Source organism: Nomascus leucogenys, chromosome 22a (genome assembly GCF_006542625.1).
Source record: "Nomascus leucogenys isolate Asia chromosome 22a, Asia_NLE_v1, whole genome shotgun sequence".
NCBI lineage: Eukaryota > Metazoa > Chordata > Mammalia > Primates > Hylobatidae > Nomascus > Nomascus leucogenys.
Window position 1 is genome coordinate 29,593,740 of NC_044402.1, and position 23,058 is coordinate 29,616,797.

At 42.6% G+C, this 23,058-nt stretch overlaps 1 protein-coding gene across 2 annotated transcripts in view; it reads right to left on the reverse strand.

Annotated features, from left to right (window-relative positions):
• The window catches only part of IFT43 (intraflagellar transport 43), a 95,814-nt gene that overhangs the window by 71,295 nt on the left and 1,461 nt on the right, over window positions 1–23,058 (reverse strand). For both annotated transcript variants that reach the window (XR_004028023.1, XM_030803993.1), the window contains exon 2: window positions 21,307–21,399. Coding sequence is in view for 1 of the 2 variants with exons in the window: in XM_030803993.1 (XP_030659853.1) it covers window positions 21,307–21,399 (93 nt within the window). In the remaining variant the exon portion in view is untranslated. The remainder of the gene's footprint in view (window positions 1–21,306; window positions 21,400–23,058) is intronic.

Consider the following 23,058-nt stretch of genomic DNA (forward strand, 5'->3'; position numbering starts at 1 on the left):
GGTTGGTAATTCCTAACATACTGGGGACCAGAAAACTACTCTACACCCAAAACACAGGGTCTCAAGATCCCTGCCATGACTAGAGGTGACGGAGGAAGGTGCTTTTAGATAAAAGTGCCTCCCTGCCCACCCCAGCCTCCTGTGGAATATATTTTAATTGTGTATACCTGAAACTGGGGAAGAAAACAATGTGGTAGAAGAACACTAGAGGCCGGGCAGGGTGGCTCACGCCTGCAATCCCAGCCTTTGGGAGGCCGAGGAGGATCACCTGAGGTCAGGAGTTCAAGACCAGCCTAGCCAACATAGCGAAACCCTGTCTCTACTAAAAATACAAAAATTGGCCAGGCATGGTGGCGTGTACCTGTAGTCCCAGCACTCCAGAGGCTGAGGCATGAGAATCGCTGGTACCCAGGAGGCATAGGTTGCAGTGAGCTGAGATTGCACCACTGCACTCCAGCCTGGGTGACACAGCAAGACTCTGTCTCCAAAAAAAAAAAAAAAAAAAAAAAAAAAACCACTAGATTAGACACCAACTAATCTGGCTTCTGGCTTCTAGTCCTTGCTCTGCCACAGACTAGGTCCATGACCCTGGGTTTTTCTTCATGGTAGAAGTGATTCCTCCCACTTCCAAAATTCTGTAATTCTATGGATGTATGAATTGCGGCAAATTGAATTCAGGTACCTAGGAAGAAGGTACCTAGGAGGAAGGTACCTAAGCAAAACAGATATAAATGGCAACACCAAACACTTATCCATTTAAGCTGAAATGAAGGAGACAGAGACAAAAATAGAGAGAACACAAGCTACAGAGAGAAATGAGAATATGTAAGCATAAGGACTTGACTGTTGGTGAATAAGCCAAGCTAGGTAATTAGAAATAATATATTAACGAATTCAAAGCTAATGATAAAATAATAATATCCAATGTCTATTTCACCATACGTGAAAGCTTTAGGAGGATTATTTGCTGAATCTTGTGATATGATGAAGTGGGTATTACTACATACTGTGATGTTATGTAGTGATGAGGAAACTAGGCTTAGAGATTAACTCAGCTAAAAATCATACTATTTGTAAATAACAGGGCAAGGATTCAAACCCAGGTGTGTCTGATACCTGAGCTTTGCAATGAAGCAGATGATACATGATTGCCTAGCAGCTAGTTGCATGCCAGCTAGAACGGGCTTGAAAGAACAGAACCGCCATAGAAAACAACCAATCTGGGCTGAAACAAAGTGCCCAACAATCCAGACCGATAATACAAATATAAGACCCGACAAGGGCAAACTGAAAGGACCATCTCTTTCATTTATTTCCCGGGCTCAAGGTAAGATGTACCTGTCAATGATACAAATATGTTCAATAAGATAGGAGGTCCAGAATATAGCATGGTCTAATCCTTACCCCTTTAATGAGGCAGTCAAGGATTAGATTGAGGGAAGCATTAAGGGCAAAGTCAGAATTAAAAAGTGATGCCAAAATCACATTAATAACAGCTTGAACACTGTGCCAAGCTGTGTTAGGCTGCATTCAGTATAAATCTTTGCACTTGGAAAATAGCTGTGTCTTTACTGCATGCTACAAGATATTTTCCTCATACCAACAGTGGAGTAGCTTTGAAGAAGGAGGGACTGAATCAAGGAGGACATGTGATTTTGCCACAAGGAAGCAAAGGGATAAAGCTATTTAAAGGTGGGGAGAGGCAGGAAAGGAAGAGGGAGGAAAGGAAGAGGGAGCAGGAAGGAGGGACAGTCCTGGGTTCAAATTCTAGAAATGTCTCTTTCTAGCTGGGCAGGCTTGGGCTCATCATATCTCCACTGAGCCTCCTTTTCCTCATGTGTAAAATGAGAATGATCATGAGTCCCTTGCAGGTCTACTGTAGACACTGGAGAAAATCCCTGGCATAGAGTAGACTCCTAATAAATAGTGATAACAGTGGCTATTATATTATTTTCAGAAATAATAATAATAGTAATAAAATGCAGACTTCAGAAGAGAAATCCTTAATGCTTAGGGTTGAGGCAATGGAAGTTTCTGGTGGCCAGGTGTTATAGGGCCTTTTACTTGGGGGAGGCCTTGCACATATTTCATTCTAGGGATCCAATTATCTATTCCAGCTTCCCTGAAGAGAGAGATATCCTTGAAAGCTGCCCAAATCAAGAAGAGGAAACCACAGTTCTGTAGCTCACTGAGACACAATGTGATGCTCAGGACAGCCACAGTGTTTGGCAAATGCTCTACTGGTGTCGCACTTCCCAAATATTCACACATAACCTATAATAAAAAGAGCCATATCCCACAGCTCAATACAGAGTCATCAAATTGCCCAATTTAAGTGACTCATGAGATAGGGCTGCCAGTAATTTGTTGAAGAGGCTGATCCAAAGAGAACAGATTTCAGCCCTGAAAACCATTCTTCAAATTCACCCTGGACTTTCCCACCTTCGATGGCATCTTCTTAATCTCAATTACATCCTTTTGGGTCATCCTAAATCAGCTCGCCCTTCTTCCTCTTCTTGGATCTATATACCTTACAGACACTTATAAAGACAAGCCCCATTTCCCCATACTTTCTGCCATTCAGCCAACATAAACATTCTTTTCAACATTCATCATAAAGCAAAACCTATACATTTCTGTCATTCTCAACTCCTTTCCGTTTATTAAAATCAACCCAGCATGTGTGTAGCCAGAAATGTGCATAATATTGAAGGTGTAAACTCCCAACACTCTTAAGAAGCAACCCCTCCTGGCACATGACTTAGTGACTTTGTATAAGCACAGTCTAGACTTGCTACCTCAACCAAAGCCAGGATGGAATGACTTGGAGCAAGCTGAGAGCAGTAGAAGCAAGCTGTAACCTTGATGCTTTAGGAAACCTGATCTCTCACAAGACTCCTCAAGGGTGATAATGGAAAAGAAGTGAGAGAAGCATTAACCCATGGGCTGGCAGCCCCCATCATGTGAGACCTAGAGAGAAATGCCCGGCTTCATTCCCCACTCTGTGTCACACAGTGGTGAGACCAGGGACACTGCAGGTTTCACACTGCAGTTCTTAATCTTGCCTTAGTTGTGGGAGCCCAAGGAGAAGACACTATAAGTACAGAGCAAGGTCATGGCTAGCAAATTAGTACACATTTCACTATCCCTACTATATACCATTTGAAAAGTGGCCCCAGCACAGGCACAGTGGCTCACACCTGTAATCCCAACATTTTGGAAGGCCAGAGCAGGAGGATTGCTTGAGCTCAGGAGTTCAAGACCAGCCTGGGCAACAAAGTGAGACCCCATCTCTACAAAAAATAGAAAAAATTAGCCAGGCATGGTGGCACATGTCTTTAGTCCCAGCTACTCAGGAGGCTGCTCTAGGAGGATTGCTTGAACCTAGGAGATCAAGGCTCCAGTGAGCCATGATCCCACCATTGCACTCCAGCCTAGGCAACAGAGGGAGACTCTGTCTCAAAAAAAAATAAATAAAGTGTCCCCAGTAATCCTAAAAAATATTTTTTAAACTTCTAGAACTGTTTCCCAAACTTCTGGATTTCATAAACTGTTAATATTTCAAAAAGCAAATTTCTGTTTGTGTGGATTGGCAGTACAGCTTAACAGCTTTTAATTTTGTTAAGAACATTTTTTTTAACCATTTCTTCTCTCCATCATTTCATTAAAGAATGGACCTTTCTAGTCTCCCCAAATTAGAAAGGGCACAAACCAGGATAAGAAATGGTCCTTTAAATGGAATAAATTTAGCTTACAAAAAACTTACTACATTGTTCTTGGATTTCTCTTATCAGTAAAAACTTCCTTATGCATACACCAGTGTTAAAACATGCTACAGTCTCTGTTTCAGCTTATCAGTCTAAGCCCCAGGTTAATTTCTCAGGTTCTTTTCCCACCCTTTCTCAAATGAGCAAGGCTGAAGGCCAGCTCCTCTACCACCCCAACTGACAATGGCCTAACATGAAAGGCAGGACCTAGGAACAGTCACTTAATCCATAAATTTTACTACTCAGCTTGAGGCTGCACCGAAAGACCCTCCCCACTCCCGCCCTTGAAACAGCACCCTGCCAACCTCTCTAACTCTAGAGGCCTTTTTAGATTAACCTTTCCTCGTGCTCAGCACAGCATCTGCATGGATGAACACTTGTATTCTGGCGACTTAGCTCTGGTCGCTGGGCCTCTTTCATACCCATGTTTCTGGTCATTACTTCCAAGTTGCACCACTAATGTCAGAACACTTTCTGTCTCGATAGCTAATTTATCAGAACGTCCCTGTCACTAGTCCCAAGGGAAAATGGACACAATCTGTCTCTGCAACAATCGCTCTCATTCTTTTCTCACCAATAATATCACCTGAAAAAAAAAAGCGTATGTTGAAACAGTCCAAAAGCAATTGGCACATAATGGGAAAGTAGTATGTATTCAACTAATTGTCACACAGATAATTATAACTTTGGATAAAACATATAAAACCACTATTAGAAGATACTGGAGAGGAAACAAAAGCAGGCAGAAACTGAAGGAGATTTTATCCTTGAAAGAAAAGAACTGGAATGGTAAACATCCATGCTCAAATAGATTCTCTGAGTGTAAATGCACTCAGTCTGCACAGCAATTGGGTAGCTGGAACTCCAGCAGAAAGCTGCAACTTTATTGGCTTTAAGAACAAAGCTTGGGGCTGCTAGAGTGGCTAGAAATAGGGGAAAATCCTGAGAAGAAGGGAGCCCCCAAATAAGTACACAAATTTCTCTAAAATTCTTAGTCAATACCTGAATTGTACATGCATAAAGGAGACTCCAAGAAACCCAGTGAAAAGCAACTGCTGAAAGGATAATAAAAAGCTGAGCAGAGATGAAATTTCATTGCAAGGGAGGCAGAGTTTGGAGCTTGAGTTCCACAAAGTTAGAGGTGCTTGGTACAAACATTGGGTCTTTCACCAAAATCCCAGAAGGGCCATCTTAGGAGTAAAGACCATGTCCCAGGACTATGGGATTTGTTCTAGGACCAAGGGCAAAACCAAAATAGACCCAACCTAACACAATCCAAAACCAAGTTCCCACAAGTTTAAGGTGATCCACAAATAGTTTAACTGCCTACTAAAACAAAAATAAACACTTTTCAGAGGAAGGTAATTCCAGAGTTACTGTAATTTTTCATCTACAATGTCTTATGTACAAACAAAAATTACTAGACATATGAAGAAGTGGGAAAATGTGACCCACAGTCAGAAGAAAAAGTAGACAGTAAAAACTGACCCCAAGATAACCCAGATGTTAGAATTAACAGACAAGAACTTTAAAGGAGCTATATAAGGAGTTTATAAGCAGCTATACATTCAAGGACTTATGGGAAAAAAATGGCCATAATGAATGAACAGATGGGAAATCTAGGAGAGAAACAGAAGCTATGTAGGAAAAAACAGATGGGGAAAAATAAATGGAAATTTCTAATTTAAAAGTAAAATACCTAAAATGAAAAAAATCAGTTGGGCTTAACAGCAGTTTGAACACAACAGTAAAAATCATCAGTGAACTTAAAGACAGACCAATAGAAAATACCCAATCTGAAGGACAAAAGGACAAAAGATGGGAAAAAAAATTAATAAGGCTTCAGAACAAAAAACATAGAACAAACTTATGGAACAATATCAAGCAGTCTAACATTTATGCAACTAGAGTCCCAGGCACAAAGAGAGAGAAAATAGGGCAGTATAGATATTTGAAGAAGTAATCACCTAAGACTTTCCAAGTTTGGGGTGACAAATATCAACTGTGAGATCTGCAAACCTTAGCAAATCCTAAACAGAAAAAAATCAAAGAAAATGACACACACCCACATCATAGTCAAAGTGCTAAAAAGCAAAGATAAAGACAAAATCTTTAAAGCAGCCAGAGGGAGGAGAAAAGACTTACATACAGAACAATCAGGGGAAAAATGGCCAGAGGACAAAGGTATGCAATTTTTAAGGTGCTGAAAGAAAAAAAAACTCTCAATCTGGAATTCCACATCAATAAAAAATATCCTTCAAAATGAGGATGAAATGAAAACATTTTCACATTTCAGATAAACTAAATAGAGAAGTTGTTCTTGGCAAATCTGTACTACCAGAAATGCTAAGGGAAGTTCTTCAGGCTAAAGAGAAATGACACCCCCAGATGGAAACTTGGATCTATTGGAAGAAACGAAGAACAACAAAAAAGGCAGAATATCTCTCAGTGACAACTGTTTAAAGTAAAATGACAAACTGGGCTGGGGGTGGTGGCTCACGCCTGTAATCCCAGCACTTTGGGAGGCCAAGGCAGGTGGATCACTTGAGGTCAGGAGTTTGAGACCAGCCTGGCCAACATGGTGAAATCCTGTCCCTACTAAAAATGTGAAAATTAGCCGGGTGGGTGGCGGGTGCCTCTAATCCCTGCTACTGGGAGGCTGAGGCAGGAGAATTGCTTGAACTGGGAGGCAGAGGTTGCAGTGAGCCAAGATCACGCCACTGCACTCCAGCCTGGGCAACAGAGTGAGACACTATCTCAAAAACAAAACAAAACAAAAACCCGACAAACTGTATTGCAGAGTTCTTAATATAAATAGTTTTAAAATATATGCTATTAATACCACAAAGGACTGGGGGGACAAATGGACTTCATGGCTGCAAGGGTCTCACATTTTATATGAAGTGGTATAATTTTTTTTTTTTTTTTGAAACAGAGTCTCGCTCTGTAGCCCAGGCTGGAGTGCAGTGGCACGATCTTGGCTCACTGTAACCTCTGCCTCCTGGGTCTCAGTTCAAGCAATTCTCCTGCCTCAGCCTCCCAAGTAGCTGGGATTACAGGCATATGTCACCATGCCCAACTAATTTTTGTATTTTTAGTAGAGACGGGGTTTCACTATGTTGGCCAGGCTGGTCCTGAACTCCTGACCTCTTGATCTACCCGCCTCGGCCTCCCAAAGTGCTGGGATTACAGGAGAGAGCCACCAAACCCGGCCACGGTATAATATTAACTCTATGTAACCAGTGATAAGGATGCATATTTTAAATCCTAGAGCAATCACCAAAAAAAAGTATAAAAAACTATACCTAAAAGCCAATGGAGGAATTAAAATGGAACATAAAAGCAATGGGCTAAACACAGTGACATAACTCTCTATTATACTGAGTAAAGGCATGTGACCAGAAATGTTTCAGTCTATCACCAATGACATTCAACATTAGTCAGTACCCTTTTCCTGTAAAGTATCATTATTTAAAGAATATTTTACTATCATTCTGCTCCTTTTCAGTAATTATTGACATGTCACAAAATAAAAAGAAATCTAGCCTAGCTAATGATTTCAATGAAGCTTTCTGATCACAACCTTATAGTTTCTAAGCAGATTAGATATTCTATATTCACAGCACACTCTCTCCATCTCCTTGCCTCTCCTAAATCCTGGCTTCCCCCATGGACTTCGTTGCTCTCGCAGCTCTTTCAAGTAGAGTCTGCTCATTCTTTAAAACCCTGCAAACCCAAGTCCCAAGACAATACTCCTGTTTCACTCCCCGAAGTTCCTCTAAACCATTACTCTTCCAAATTATTATGAAACACTTCTTTCAAAACTCATACCATTCAGCTATACCACCTCTCTCCTTCATTCCTGTCACTAACAATGCCCTGAGCACACACTGACCAAATATTTGGGCATTTGGCTCCCTCTCCACAACTATTCTCATTATTCTAAGCAAAGTCAGTGTTCACATGAACAGTTCTAATGTTTAGCCTTGTGGTTCCCAGACCCTTTAAATGCCAATGGCCTTGTTGCTACTTTTTGAAACTCCAGTCATAACTGCAACTGCTCCATCTCTGAAATATCCAGTCCCCTCCTTCCCTCCTTATCTAACAACTTCCTTCTTGGTGTCACTTCTTTCCCTATCAACCTAGCTCATTCCGAAGGTCAATGACATCATGCCACCCCCCTTATCTTTTTACCACACTTCCCCTTGCTATGGCTGGAATGTCCCCTCCAAAACTTGGGTTGAAATTTAATTGCCATTGTAACAGTATTAAGATGTGAGATTATTATTTATTTTATTTTTTGAGACAGAGTTTCGCCCTTGTTGCCCAAGCTGGAGTGCAATGGTGCCATCTTGGCTCACTGTAACCTCCGCCTCCCAGGTTCAAGCAATTCTCCTGTCTCAGCCTCCTGAGTAGCTGGGATTACAGGCCTGCACCACCACGCCCAGCTAATTTCATATTTTTAGTAGAGATGGGGTTTCACCATGTTGGTCAGGCTGGTCTCGAACTCCTGACCTCAGGTGATCCGCCCACCTTGGCCTCCCAAAGTGCTGGGATAAAAGGCGTGAGCCACCATGTCCGGCCAAGATGTGGGATTTTTAAGAGGTGGTTAAGCCATGACAGCTTCTGCCCTCATGAATGGATTAATGCCATTATCACTAGAGTGGGTCCCTTATAGAAGGACAAGTTCAGTCCCCTTTTGACTCTCCCTCTCATATGCCCTCTTGCCCTTCCACCTTCTGCCATGGGATTACTCAGCACAAAGGCCCTCACCAGATGCCAGCACATTGATCTTGGACTTCCCAGCTTTCAGAAGTGCGAGAAAATAAATATCTGTTGTTCATAAATTACCCACTCTGTGGCATTCTGTTAGAGCAGCATAAAACAGACCAAGACACCCCCTAAAGCCTGGATCAAGCCAACTACCTGCTTCCACTGTGTCAAGATCCAGCCTTCTCAGGGGTGTTGGAGAAACTTGCACAACCATGCGAATTAAGGCTTAACAAACTCATGCTCTGCCTTCCCTCAGCAGGGTCCTACCTGGTCTCCCTGCTTCCAGTCTCACCTACCTCAAATCTACATCGCATGCCCGCATGGGCCCCTGGAAGTTACAGAGAATTCTAGATAGTGAGGGGAAGCTAGGTTCCAATCAAGAGGCATTTCTATGTAAGTATTTCTGGTAAATTGCCTAACAAGGTCTCTGAAGAAAGGCATCTGAACATCAAAGACTCCAGTAACTCGGCTATGATTTTTTTTCAATTATAAGTATTTGCTTTTATACCTGATTTTGAATCTATAATTTTGAATTGTTTTTCTTAAAGAAGGCCTCCAAATTGCATAAGCTTCAGGACTCACAAAACCTGGATCCATCCCCATCCAATTGTTGCCAAAGTGTTCTTTCTAAGATGCAAATCCAATCATACTGCTTCTCTACTGAAAATGTGTTTGCACTTGGAGATCATGAAGGGTCTATGTGTCAAAAAAGGAATCGGGAGTTCATGCTATAAGTTCTTCATAGAGACCCTAGAATATATGCCGATGACCCCCACATCTGTTATCACTAGTTTCCAACTTTCTCTCTTAAGCTCCATACCACATTTTCAACTTGGCAGACCTCTTTGAAAATCCTGAAGGCAACTCAAATTCAGCATGTCCCAAATTGAAATAATTATCCTTTCTTGTTCACCAACTGCTAAGACTCTTAAATTCTCAGTCTCAAAAACGTCATTATCCATTCAGTCTTTTCAGCTACAAGTGGGCTCAACTCCAGACTCTCCTTCTCTCCCACTTCCAACAGCCAATCTGTTACCACATCCTATCTGCCTGCCCTCAAACAGGTCTCTTGTCACTGACCTCTCCTCTTTAGATCCCTCCGCCAGGTTTTTGTTTATTGTTTCCCAAAGTAAGGCACATACGCCACTGGTGAGATGCCTGGAAAAGGTAAATAGATGAACCTTTTTAAAAATAGCCAGTTATGGCCACGCACAGTGGCTCATGCCTGTAGTCCCAACACTTTGGGAGGCTGAGGTGGGAGGATCATGAGGTCAGGAGATCGAGACCGTCCTGGCGAACATGGTGAAACCCCGTCTCTACTAAAAATACAAAAAAAAAAAAAAATTAGCTGGGCGTGGTGGCAGGGGCCTGTAGTCCCAGCTACTCAGGAGGCTGAGGCAGAAGAATGGCATGAACCCAGGAGGTGGGGCTTGTGGTCAGCCGAGATCACGCCACTGCACTCCAGCTTGGGCGACACAGCGAGACTCCGTCTCAAAAAAAAAAAAGAAAAAAAAAAAAAAAGCCAGTTATGTATGTTACGTATACTAAGAAAAATATAAATGCCACAAATGATCATTTCATTGAAAACATTTTTTAAAAATAAATGCATTTAAGTATAAAAGGAAAGTTGATTTAAAGAGAAAAGTTAATAATGTGAGTGGTATGTATTGTAACTGTAAAAATGTAAAACTGTTAAAATGATGGGGAAATGCCTGAAACTTGGGAACGCTGCCCTGGTTGATGCCTTCATCACCTCTCAGAAGGACTGCTCCAACCGCCTCCCAGCGATCTCCCTGCCAACAAGCTCTCCCACTCTATCCTCCAGTGTAGCTGCCAGATTCACTTTCTAGAAAACAAAGTCGGCAACGTCATTCTTTGCTTTAAAATCTTTGTGGGCTCCCTACAACATGGAAAACAAACTTCTTTCTCCACTTGGAATGCCAGGCCTATGTTCCCAATACATTAAATGGTTTTACCGTGCCCTAAAAACCCCCAGCCCCTGTGCAATGGCATGCCTTAGAACAGGCTTTGCAGGCCGCCAGAAATGGCTTTTTGCCCTCCTTGCTCATTAGCAAATTCCTACTCGTTCATGTCAACCCACTTCAAGAGCTGCCTCTTTTAGAAAGCCTTCCCTAACTCCTAGGCAGGGTGAGGTGATCCTTCTGGGTTCCTGATCTCAGATACTACTTCAGAATTATAATTTTTAGTCTAGGTGTGTGGTTCCCCAATTAGAATACGAAGTTTTCTTGTTCATTTTGTATCAGAAAGTGTATATTAAATATAGGATAAATAAGTGAATGAATAAAATTCTACTTATAAATATGTATATAAAAAAATATAAATGCGCCAGGTGTGATGGCTCACGCCTGTAATCCTAACACTTTGGGAGCCCGAGGTAGGAGGATCACTTAAGGCCAGGAGTTTGAGACCGGCCTGGGCAACACAGTGAGATTTTGTCTCTACAAAAAATTTAAAAAAACAACAACATATATATATATGTAAGTGAATATATATACATATACATATAAATGAATGAATGGGCATAGCAAAATGGAGTATGGGGGTTGGAGTTCTTCATTATCACTGGTTAAGAGGACAAAAAGAGATGCAGGAAAAAGAGAAATAGTAGAGATAAAACAGAGGAAGTTCAATAAGAGAGAGGAAAAAAATAAAGAGAAAGAGATGTCGGAACCAGGCATAGTGGCTCACGCCTATAATCCTAGAGCTTTGGGAGGCCAAGGTGGGAGGACTGCTTGAAGCCAGGAGTTCAAGATCATCCTGAGCAACATAGCATGACCTTGTCTCTACAAAAAATAAAAACAAATTAGCTTGGTGTGGTGGTGCATGCCTATAGTTCCAGCTACTTGGCAGGCTGAGGGGGAGGATTGCTTGAGCCCCAGAGTACATGTCATAGCCTAGTCACTGAATTCTTTCAACAAGGATTTACTGAGACCTCACTCAGTGTGTACTGTGCCAGGCACACATGGCCCCCTCTCTGACTGCTCCCCGAAATTGCAGGGACCCCTACTGCTAAATCCAATAGGACCTGCTCAGGCCTTCCCTTCCTGGACCCTCTCGGCAGCATCAAACACTGCTGACCCCTCAGTCCATCATGACACTCTCACTTATCTTGGCTTCTGGACACCACAGGTGCTTGGTTTCTCCTCTCCTCCCTGGCCACCACTCCTCAATTTCTTTCGGTAAGCTATTTTTTGGCTGTGTGTTTCCTGAACATGAGTGGTCCTCAGCTTCTGTCTGTTCCTCCACTTCCGTCAGAAGCCTTCTCCTCTTACTCTAAAACCCTCTCTTAAGAGTGTTGGGCTTCCATTTAGCACCTCAATGCTAAGAACTTCCAAATCTCCAGCTCTAGCCTACAGCCTGGTATACCCAAGTCCCACACATCAAAGCCTCTTGGGCATTTCCTCCAGGTTGAATACATCATCCCCCACTCCTCACACCTGAGGATTCATTTAACCAGCACTTACTGAGGACCTACAAAGTGCCAGTCTCCAGGGAGGAGAACAGCCATTTCTGCAGCTTGCAAGTGGTCAGAGAGATGAAACTAAATAAGGACACAAACATATGATTACAAACTGTGATTGAAGTGATAAGGAAAATGTGAAAAAAGAAACGAGCGCATATAATAAAGTGACCTCACTTAAATCAACTACAATAGCTGACAGGTGTGAAATGAGGCTGGCCATGCAGAGAAGACCCAGATGACACAGGGCTAAGTTAAGGATTTGGGGTTGTTGTTTTTTGTTTTTTGTTTTTTATCTTAAGTGCAATGAGTATCCATTAAAGGGTTTGACTATGAAATGACTGATATACATTTTTACAAGACCACTCCAGCTAAAATTGCAGGACAGTGGGAATATAAGAGGAGGGACCAGTTATGAGGCAACTACTGAAGCCCAGGTGGGATGATAGTGGCTGAAATCACTCCTCTAATTCCCCCCCAACCCCCACCCCCAAACAAACACTTTTATTTTCTAATAGAATTCTATTCACTGCCGTAGATCCTGACAAGTCTCTGCTCTGGGCACTTTGCCTAAATAGAAGTCAGTTCTCATTACAACAAAGGTATCATTCCCATGAAAAGTTTCACATACCAAAAAAAGATTTCTGAACACAGCCAGTGGTCTATTTACTCCAAAAAGGAGTCAAACCAAATTCCAACATTACAATAGAATCTGAAATCCTCGAGCACACCTCGGAGATTTTTCTTGACCAGCAAACACAAATGCATAGAGGAAAGTACAGTGGTTGCACTGAAGATGCAGCAATAAAAGACAAGGCTAAAAATACTGAAAGCTTACTGTTTAGCTCTCATAACATTACCAATTATTTCAGCGTCATATTAGAAATGTTGACCTCATATGGGTCATTTGTGAAAAGGCAAAGGGGCTGGTTTTCAAACACTTGGTCCATTTATCAAGGAAGGCAAAAGGGGCTGGTCTCAAATACAAAGTCACTTACGACCACCCCTCTATCACCTGTATGGTCAACTGCTCCACTAACAAATCCACCACGCCATGCTCTCTCTCGTCTCCAGAACTAGGCTCACACTCTTCCCTCTACCTGGAATATTCTTCCCCCTCTTCTCTTGGCTAATTTCTACTCATCCTTCAAGTCTCTCAGCTCAAACCTGATTTCTTCCTGGACCACCTTTTTGGATATCCCTGAGAATAAAATGGGCTCAACGTGTTTACTCTCACATCTTCTGTAATCACCTCCACCTGACACTTCTCTGCAAGCCCCTAAGTCAAAGTTCTAGAAGGCAAGGAGCATGTCTGGTTAATCATTGTATTCCAAGTTCAAAGCACAATACCTGGCACACAGAAAGCTCCCAATCAAGTTGCATAAATGAATGAATATTTCCTTTTTTCCAAGGTAACTGAGGTCACCAAGGTCACTCCTGCCCTCTTCATTTTCTACTCATCTGCCCCCAGAACAACAAAATGATATAAGTCTGCAGTTAAGGATTATTCTTCGGAAAGACTGTCAACCTTCAGACAGAGTTGCATTTTGTTGACGGAAAGGTGTTGGTAAACAACTGGCCAATGGCATAGGCAGAAATGCTACTACGAGAGACACATAAAATGGGTCTCAAGTGGCACAGAGAATTCTTACTGAAAGGATTCCTCACCCAAATGTTTCTTTGCCATAAGGGCCAGTTGTTAGTCTATGAAATATGAATAACTCTGTATCTTGGACAGAACTGATATTTAGGATAAATTGATAATACATTCTAATTCTCGTGTGATACAGATAAGGACAATAATAGTTAGCAGGTGTTGGGCACTGCTCTAAGAGCTTTATATATTTTATTTAACCCTCTAACAACCCAGTGAGATAGACACTACTATCATCTCCATTCAACAGATGAGGAAACTGGCTTAGAGTAGTTAAGTAACACACCCGGGATATACACCAAGCAACTGGCAGAGCTGAGATTAAAGACAAAACGATCATCTTTTCTACTTCTCAGATTACATAGAAAATGACAACAAGAGAGGACTTACAGTGCACTGGGCTAAGCTCTTGACACATATTTCTCACTTAACCCTCCCCATAGGTGAGGAGGAGAATCTTAAAGTGCTCTTTGAGCACCAACTTGCACTCTGGGTCTTACAGAAGCCAGCAAGAAAGCATGTTTTCCTGGGGCACTTGAAGAGCCTTTGACAAAGCCAGAGCCAGTGCTGGCGGAGAATCTCAAGATGCTGATTTCCAATTGCAGGCTCTACCCTGAGATGACATTCCCTCCCACACAGCGGCCGGCCCCAGGGATGGGTCAGCGATGCACATCTGCACACCCCAAGGGAGAGTTCAAAACCAAAGCATGCCAAGCATGACATAAATATGAAGTGTGGAAAACACATTCCTTATGAACAACTCCATATCAAATTCCCTGCATCCCTCTTCGGCAACGTTATCAGAAGCATCATTCAATCCAGCCGATTGGAGAGCGGCTATGAAAAACGCTGGAAAATGTGACCAATCAGGAGAGTTATTTTTGTGAGAAAGAAGAAAAATGTCACCAAAAAGGGTCAGCAGATAACCCTACTGGGCTGAAAATAACTGCCTGGCTGGCAGACCAGTAAGGGGACAGGCGGAGGGCGAGAGACGTAATGCAAAGTGCCAAGGGAGCTCCGGCCGAGTGAGGCTGCTGGGGGATGAGGAAATTGGCCTAATTTGGGAACATGAGCCCAGCAGCATTTCTCAGATTCCTGCGAGGGAATCTGGCTAACTTTCAGTTCTGCGTCCTCGGAGGAACACCAAGGGGATGGGGGGAGAGAAAGGGAACAGCTGTGACTCCAACACTTCTCTAGACCACTGAACAAATAAGGGTGATCAAGTGAGAACTTACTCCCATTCCAAAAGGACCCTGAGGGAATGACCCTAAGTCTCTCCGCCCTCTCCAAAATCCTCTTCTCTACTGGGAGGTCTGTGCTTCTTCCCATCTAGCAGGTAGGAGAGGTTAGGCACTTGAGTCAGAAAGACTCAACTAGAGTCACAGATTAGCTGAATGCTTCTGACAAGTTACCCAGACTCTCAAAGTCTCCATGTCCTCACAAATACAACGTGATGATAAGGGTACCTACTTCAAGAGCTACCATAAGGATCAACTAGGACACTGCATGTAATGAACAGATAGCTAGCAACTGTTCCAATGTAAGCTATGATGATGATTATTAAAAGGACAATCTGCTAAATAAAAGCTAAGCCAAAAAGAGGTCTAGATCCCAGCAAGAAATGCTCATCCAAAAGAAGAGCTAGCCCTGGAGAGGTTTTGCCAAAGATTACTTTTGCCCAAACTCAGTAGAAGGTAACTTTTTGGTAGAAAGCGTCTGGGTCTGTCCTTAAAAGAGTTCTGTGAGGACACAATCATTTGAATCAATAGAAGGTCAAGGCTCAGGCAGAGAAATCTGGTTTAACTCTCAGACTCATCCTCCCTAGAGAAAGTTATACATCACAGACATGTAGACACTCATCATAGAACTATCTTCCAGCAAAATCCTCAATACCTATAATTCCAACCTGAACTGCTAGCTGAACCATGCTTCTAGTGATCCAAGCCTGATTTGCAACAGGTACACCCCACCCCCCGCCCAAAAAATGTAGAGTCATAAGCTTTCTTAGTACTTACCATTTCTCCTTGGTTTTCTGTGTGCCGGATACCGTGCTAAGTACTTTACATGCATTACCTCATTTGATCTTCACAACAACCCTAAAAAAGTAGACACAACTCCAATCTACTCCAAACTAGTAAAATTACACAAAGAGTTCATCTTTCTGGTAAATTTTAAAACTAGACAGTTAAGTGATTTGAAATGTATCGAATGACCAAGCAAATAAGAAGACTTTTCCTCTTCTCAGAGCAGGAAGAAGAGTTTAATTACCTGGACTGAACCACAGGCATCCTACCGGCACCATGTCCTAAGTGGTTATGGAGACAATCAGAAGGAAAAGAGCAAGAAGAGAGTTCACTCAGGCCACTCAATCAGATATCCTGGAACTTAGGGCATACAATTTTTTTTCACTCAACTCCAAAATAAAAACTGGAGAAGAATATAAATTTTTTTTAAGCTAAAATAATTTTCTTTTCATACCCAGGGCTACAAAAAAGAAAAGGCCTTTCTATAATTTCTATTTGTTTTAAATTGACATATCATTTTTGAACACCTACTCAAGAGCCATTCTCCTCACCTCCCTTACCAAGAAACCCCGATGCTATGATGTGGTAATGTGCCCATTAAAAACTCCCCTGAAACTGAGAGTGTGGCTGTAAGATCCAGTTCTGACCAATGAAATGCAACTAGAGCTCTCCTTAGTGAGGTCTCTGGCTACTGTTTTCCTGATAAGAAGGGGTACACCCTTCTTACTGGCATGCACCTTGAACTCTTCAACGATTCCCTCTCTTCTCACCTAGAATGCATATCTGATCCCAGGAGAATGACTAGCCATCTTGCAACCATGAGAACAAAAGTCACAAGCTCCAGATAGCAGAGCAGGAAGCTGGAAGGAGCTAGAGTAATGCAGGACATGCTCCAGTGACTGCACCCACTCTACTCTGCCCTCCACTGGACTCTTTGCTATGTGAAAGAAAAATTGCTCCTGTTTGATTCAAGTACTGGAGTTGTTTCTGTTGTAGGCAGCCAAATTCCATACTGATAGATAGAGGAGGCCACTTGAAAAATCAATCCATCCTAAAAGACAGGAGTTTTAAATTCAAACGGAAATGGGAACCAGGCAGATCAAATGTGAGTAAATCTGACCAGGTGTATCAAAGTACTAAGCAGTTAACTGGGGAGGGATGGATGCATGTAAGCTATCAGCAGCTGCAGCTCCAGCCAATTACCACCATGTGGGAATGTCAACCCAGCATTCTCACTGTGCTAGGGCTTCTGATTTTAAAGAGAAGCCCCAAATCTGAATTTCGATATTATGTTTCCTAATTTATAAATGTGAACCAAATTTAAAAATTCTTAACCCTGTATGGATCAAATAAAACATGACTATAGGCCAAATTCAGCCTGAAGGCCACCAGCTTTCAACCTCAGTAGAGAAGGTTAAGGTGGAATAAAAAGAATGCCCAAGTTCTAGAGAAATAATAATGGTTGGCAACATACTGAGCATTTGTGTGTCAGACTGAGTTACGGGTATATCACTTTTTCTTTCCAGCCATCCTATGAAGTATGGAATATTATTATCCCTGTTTCACCAACAGGAAAATGAGGCTTAGCAAGATTAACTCAGTATCACAGAAGCTAATGTATGACAGGGCCAGGATTTCAGCCCAGGCTGGTATGACTCCTAGGCCTGTGTTTTTACAGACTCTTAAGAAATGCCTGCTGCAACTAGAAAGCAAAAAAACTTTTCTCCAGGCTGGGTGTGGTGGCTCACACCTGTAATCCCAGCACTTTGGGAAGCCAAGGCAGGAGGATCGATTGAGGCCAGGAGTTTGAGACCAGCCTGGGCAACATAACAAGACTTCATCTCTACAAAAAAAATCAGCCAGGCGTGGTGGTGCATGCCTGTGGTCCCAGCTGCTCAGGAGACTGTGACTGGAGGATCGCTTGAGCCCGGGAGTTCAAGGCTGCAGTAAGCCATGATCATGCCACTGCATTCCGGCCTGGGAGACAGAGCAAGACCCTGCCTCAAAACAAAAACAAACAAACAAAAAAACCCTCTGCTCTGGATAACTACTAGCCAACCTATTGATAAATGAGTAGTAGCCTGTGAACAGACTTCCAAATCAGTTCTAAGAGACTCTGGCTGACATGCTCTTTCTTCGCTGCCCTTTAATAAAAGCAGCAAAGTGCTGTCCCAATACGCCTTTATTCACCAATTTATTGAATGAATTCTTGCACAGTGCTTTTCAGTTTATTAAAAAGCTTCTCAACGCGTATCTCACTTGCCCCCATATCAACCTGGTGGTATTACTATCACTATTTGACAGATAATGAAATGGAGAATTAGAGAGATTAGTGGACTTACAATCCACGCAATTAGCACCCAGTCCTCTGGTGCAAAGCCCTGTGTTCTTTCTGCTTCCTTCACCAGAGCTCTCAACTCCACTACCTTGCTTTAAAATAACCATGTGTTTGAACTAATTTCCACTTAAGTCTAAAGTAACTCCAGCATGTCTGACAGCTCCCAGGTACCATATTTACATTTGCATGGATATCTTCATCCTAGAATATAGTTAGCAAGAGGACAAAAATAAATACATCAAGTAATAGAATTGGAATGTAAATGGGCACACACACAAGTCTTGGGATCTAATTTTAGAAAGAAACAGCCAAAAAGTCCCACACAGCACAGTGAGCATCTGGCCCCGTGGGAGGCTGCCCACACTGTTTAAACCCCAGTTAGCCCAGGGAGAAAGGGATCCTGGAATCCTAACTGGCATCTTGCTTTCAGAGGCAACAGTTGGGTGAAGAGCAGAATGACTTTTCATCATGTTCTCCCAGAAAAATGGTAATGCACAGAGTTAAAAAAAAAAAGGTAAACCTGGAAATAAGTAGGTATTACTGAATGGCTGAAACCCTGAAAGGGTTCATCACACTCTGTGACCATGGAGTTATATTCTCACAGCAATGATTCTCACATGGGAGCCAAGGGGAAGTGGGTGGTAGGCAAGCAGGGCCCACTGACCCCAGCCCAGGAGCTGATTTGGTATGGGGGTCATATAAGGCTTCAAGGCCTAATCAGGTCATCACAGGCTCATTCACCTAACTACCATAGGTGGCTATAACCTCCTTCACCATTAAGTAGACTTTAAAAAATATATATATATATACACACACACATACACTCTTGTTAATATTTATATATATATATACATAAAATATATACTCTTATTGCTAATTACATATTTATATATATATCACTCTTGTTGCCCAGGCTGGAGTGCAATGGCAAGATCTCAGCTCACTGCAACCTCCGCCTCCCGGGTTCAAGCAATTTTCCTGCCTCAGCCTCCCAAGTAGCTGGGACTATAGGCACATGCCACCCATACCCAGCTAATTTTTAAATTTTTTGCAAAGACAAGGTCTCACTATGTTGCCCAGGCTGGTCTTGAACTCCTAGGTTCAAACAATCCTCCTGCCTTGGCTTCCCAAAGTGCTGGGGTTACAGGGGTTACAAGCATCAGCCACCGTGCCTAGCCTTAAGTAGACTTTTAATCAGTCTTCCTGGTTGCCAGTGATCACGAGAATGTAAATTCCATTATGGCAAGAGATCTTGTCTCTTTTGTTCACTGAAATATGCCAACCCTGCGAAATGGTTCCTGGCACTTACTGTGTGCTTCAATAAATAGTTGTTGAGTAAATGAATGAATGATCTGGTGTTGGAATTAATCCTCCTGGACCCATGTGGAACAGTGTAAAGTGCCAGAGGCCAAGAATTAGCTTCCATCAGCTCAGTTATGTGCTTCCACATTTTCTCTTTAAATACATACACCACTGCAGTTCAAGCTCCCTGAGATCCAGGGTTGGGTCTGGTATATCTTCTTTCACCAAATTCCTACTTTATATCACCTCTCGTAACTGTGCCTCCAATGCTCCACTATCCGCACCTCCCAACCTCCCTGCCCCAGGCCCCATAACACTTCTACATAGCTTCTAATGTGTAAGTACATCACACACTATGTACTTGACCCCACCTCATCCTGCGCAATAACAATTGCAGGCCTATTCTGCCAGGCACTGTGACAGATAATAGGGTACAATGATAAGACACAACCTCTGCCTTCCAGATGCTCATATCTTATGAGAGAACCAGGTATGTAAACAATTAGAATACAATGTAATAAGTATCATAATGGAGGTGCCATGGCTGCAGTTACAAACTGACAATCCTTGGACCAAATCCAGCCCACATGACGATTTAATATCCGGTCCGTATGGTGATTAGGTTTTCTTAATCAGTTGCTAACCTCTAAAAATGTGTTGCTTTCACATAAAATTTTAGACTGCCAGCATCTCTTGAAGAATCATAGTTGGCAATACTGGGCCTGTATTCTCTACAGCATCAACCAGCTTTGGCTAAGTAGCGGTTGTCCCTTTAGAGGGGGTCATGTGGCCTCCAATTCCCAGTCCCCCTGCCCTAACTCGTTACCCTAGTTTCTTCCAGGCAATGATGCCAAGGGGTCAGCTGCTAGTTTTTCTAGGCCAGCACAGATGTTATCTTAATGATTCTCCATACCCACATTTCTAAAGGGAGAAAATGAAAGATAATGGACGAGGCCTTGTGGAGAGCTTAAGAAAGTGGTGGAGAATGCATTTCCTATGAAAATGAAGAATATTCCTACCTATGTGATATGTAAGTGAAGTGTGTCCATGTCAGGTACCCGGCTCATTTGCTCATGCACCTGCCTGACCCATTAGGCTTCTCAGCATGGGTCCCTTCATCTGTTGCAAACCTACTATGGGCCAGCAAGCTAGAAGCCAGGTTTCCTGCTCTCTGGGAACTCACTGTCCGGTGGGGGAGACAGACATGTAAAAAGACAATTCACATAAAATGGCATATGTTCTACAATACGTACTATGGGAAGTGAGAGGAAGGACTGCTAAGTCAGCCTGGAGAGGTTAGAGAAGAGCTAACTTCTGGCAGAGGATGACCCTGAGGCTGACTTTTGCAAAGTTTTTTCAAATGGACAGAGGAAGGTAAAAAGGGGCTCTGAGTAAGCTGCCAAAAGTAGTGCCCTGGCAGTAAAAAGTATTGCTCATCAGAATTACCCACCCTCCACAAAGAAGCTGGATCATTTCCCATAATTCCAGGCTACTCGGAAAAGTTTCCAGGAAAGCAAGGCCAGTAAATGATCTGCTTCCTGCCGGAAGACTGTAGAAAGCGCAGGTCACCACTGAGAGCAATGTCCAATTGTGTAATCCAACTTTACGTCACCAGTCTGTCTCACTGGCATTTATTCAGCAGAAATAAAAACCTGGAATCCTACTGGATTTTGAAACTTCCCAGTCCCTTGCTTCAGCTAACATAAAAAGTTCTACATTAAGAATATAAGGAAATGCACAGAAACTAGTCTGGCATCAAGGAAAAAAAGTTCTTCTTCCATTTCCTGCTACAAGGACAAATGCCAAGGAAGGGAATTCCCAAATCAAGACAGGAGAAAGGGTTGGCATTCAAGAGAAGAAATATGGAATATCAAATCCTTGGTCATTAAGGAATCACTAACTCTTAAAGAGCATTTCTTCAGATTTTTTTTTTTTTTTTTTTTTTTTTTTTTTTTTTTAGCACCCACCTCTCCAGTCAGAGTCAAAGAGGAATTCTTGCCATTGAGGTGATTCTCGGTCTGCGCTGACTCCTGTTGAGCTCGGCGACCCATCTTGGCCCTCTGTAAGGAGAGACAGAAGGCACTGCTGACCCAAATGTCATTTGGGCCACTACTGAGATGACAATCCGGCCGGGTGCAGTGGCTCACACCTGCAATCCCAGCACTTTGGGAGGCCGAGGCAGGCAGATCACAAGGTCAGGAGATCCAGACCATCCTGGCTAACACGGTGAAATCCCATCTCTACTAAAAACACAAAAGATTAGCCTGGCGTTGTGGTGGGCACCTGTAGTCCCAGCTACTTAGGAGGCTGAGAAGGGAGAATCACTTGAACCTGGGAGGCAGAGATTGCAGTGAGCCAAAATTGTGCCACAGCACTCCAGCCTGGGTGACAGAGCAAGACTCCATCTCAAAACAAAACAAAACAAAAAAGATGACAATCCTGGGAAGGTAAGCAAGGACTGGATTTATGATGATGTGGTGGAGAATGGGATTTGAGTTACTTGGACATGTTTTTAGAAAACCCTCTAAAACCCCTTAAAACAAAGCACCTGAGGTCAGTTCTACTTGATAGGAAAATACGAAATTAAGACAGGGTCTCACTCTGTTGCCCAGGCTGGAGTGCTCACCGCAGCCTCCACCTCCTAGGCTCAAGTGATCCTCCTACCTTGCCCTCCTGAGTAGCTGGGACCACAGGTACACACCACCGTATCTGGATACTTTATTTTATTTTTTTGTAGATATGGGGTCTCCCTGTGTTGCCCAGGCTGGACAAGGTTTTCTTTTAACAACTATAGAGATGGCAAAAGAAAATTCTATTTTCTACCCAAAGAAATGCAGTTACAAATTCCTCTAGAATGGGCAGAGACCTCATGCCACAGGTCAGAGAAGAAGGTGGTAAAGGCTCCCATGTTCCTACACAGGATTTTAGGAAGGCTTAATTTCAAATCTGCACCTTGGCATGAAAATCATTATCAAACAGGCTTTTGGAAAGAATTCCTAAATTCCATGGCAACTGGAAAACAGTTAGCATTTGCTCTGATATATACAGTAACTGGGTTTGCCTTTACAGACATTAAGGGAAATCTAGTACAAGAATTTTGAGACATTATCTTTGGAAATCAGAGCACTTCAAAATTCTTGGCCATCAAATAAACCATTTGCAGGTGTTTCCCAAGGCCCTCCGGTGGAGACTCTGCCTCCAAGGCTTCCCAGCACACAAACAAAACTTTATTTAGTCAGACTCTTGGGTGCTGAAATATTTATACTTTTGCTTTACTTTGTTTAAAAAAAACAGCATTAATATAAGCACTTTTAGATCTCATTTAATGTGGCTTCCTTTGATTCTCACAATAATGGACACAAACTGAGACTGATGTCATTTTACAAAGGAGGAAACTGAGGCCTAGGAAGGTGATGAAGTGGCTGACATAAATCTAGGAGCAAAGCCTTCTGATTTCCGATCCTGGGTTTCCTGGGTGCTTTCCACTATACCCTGCTAAAACTTGTTTTAAGATGTTCTAAGGACTGACTGCCCCACTAAACTGAGAGGGGTTACAGAAGAGCTCGTAAAAACTCTTGTGCAGTGTTGACACTTCAAATTATAGTGTCATTTAGGTTTCAGGGATGGTGGAAACAATCTTCCTGATAATAAACAGCTTATTTTCTTCTCAAGGCAGACAATTCCATCCCTTTGCCATGGTTGCCCTTTTCCATTTGTCA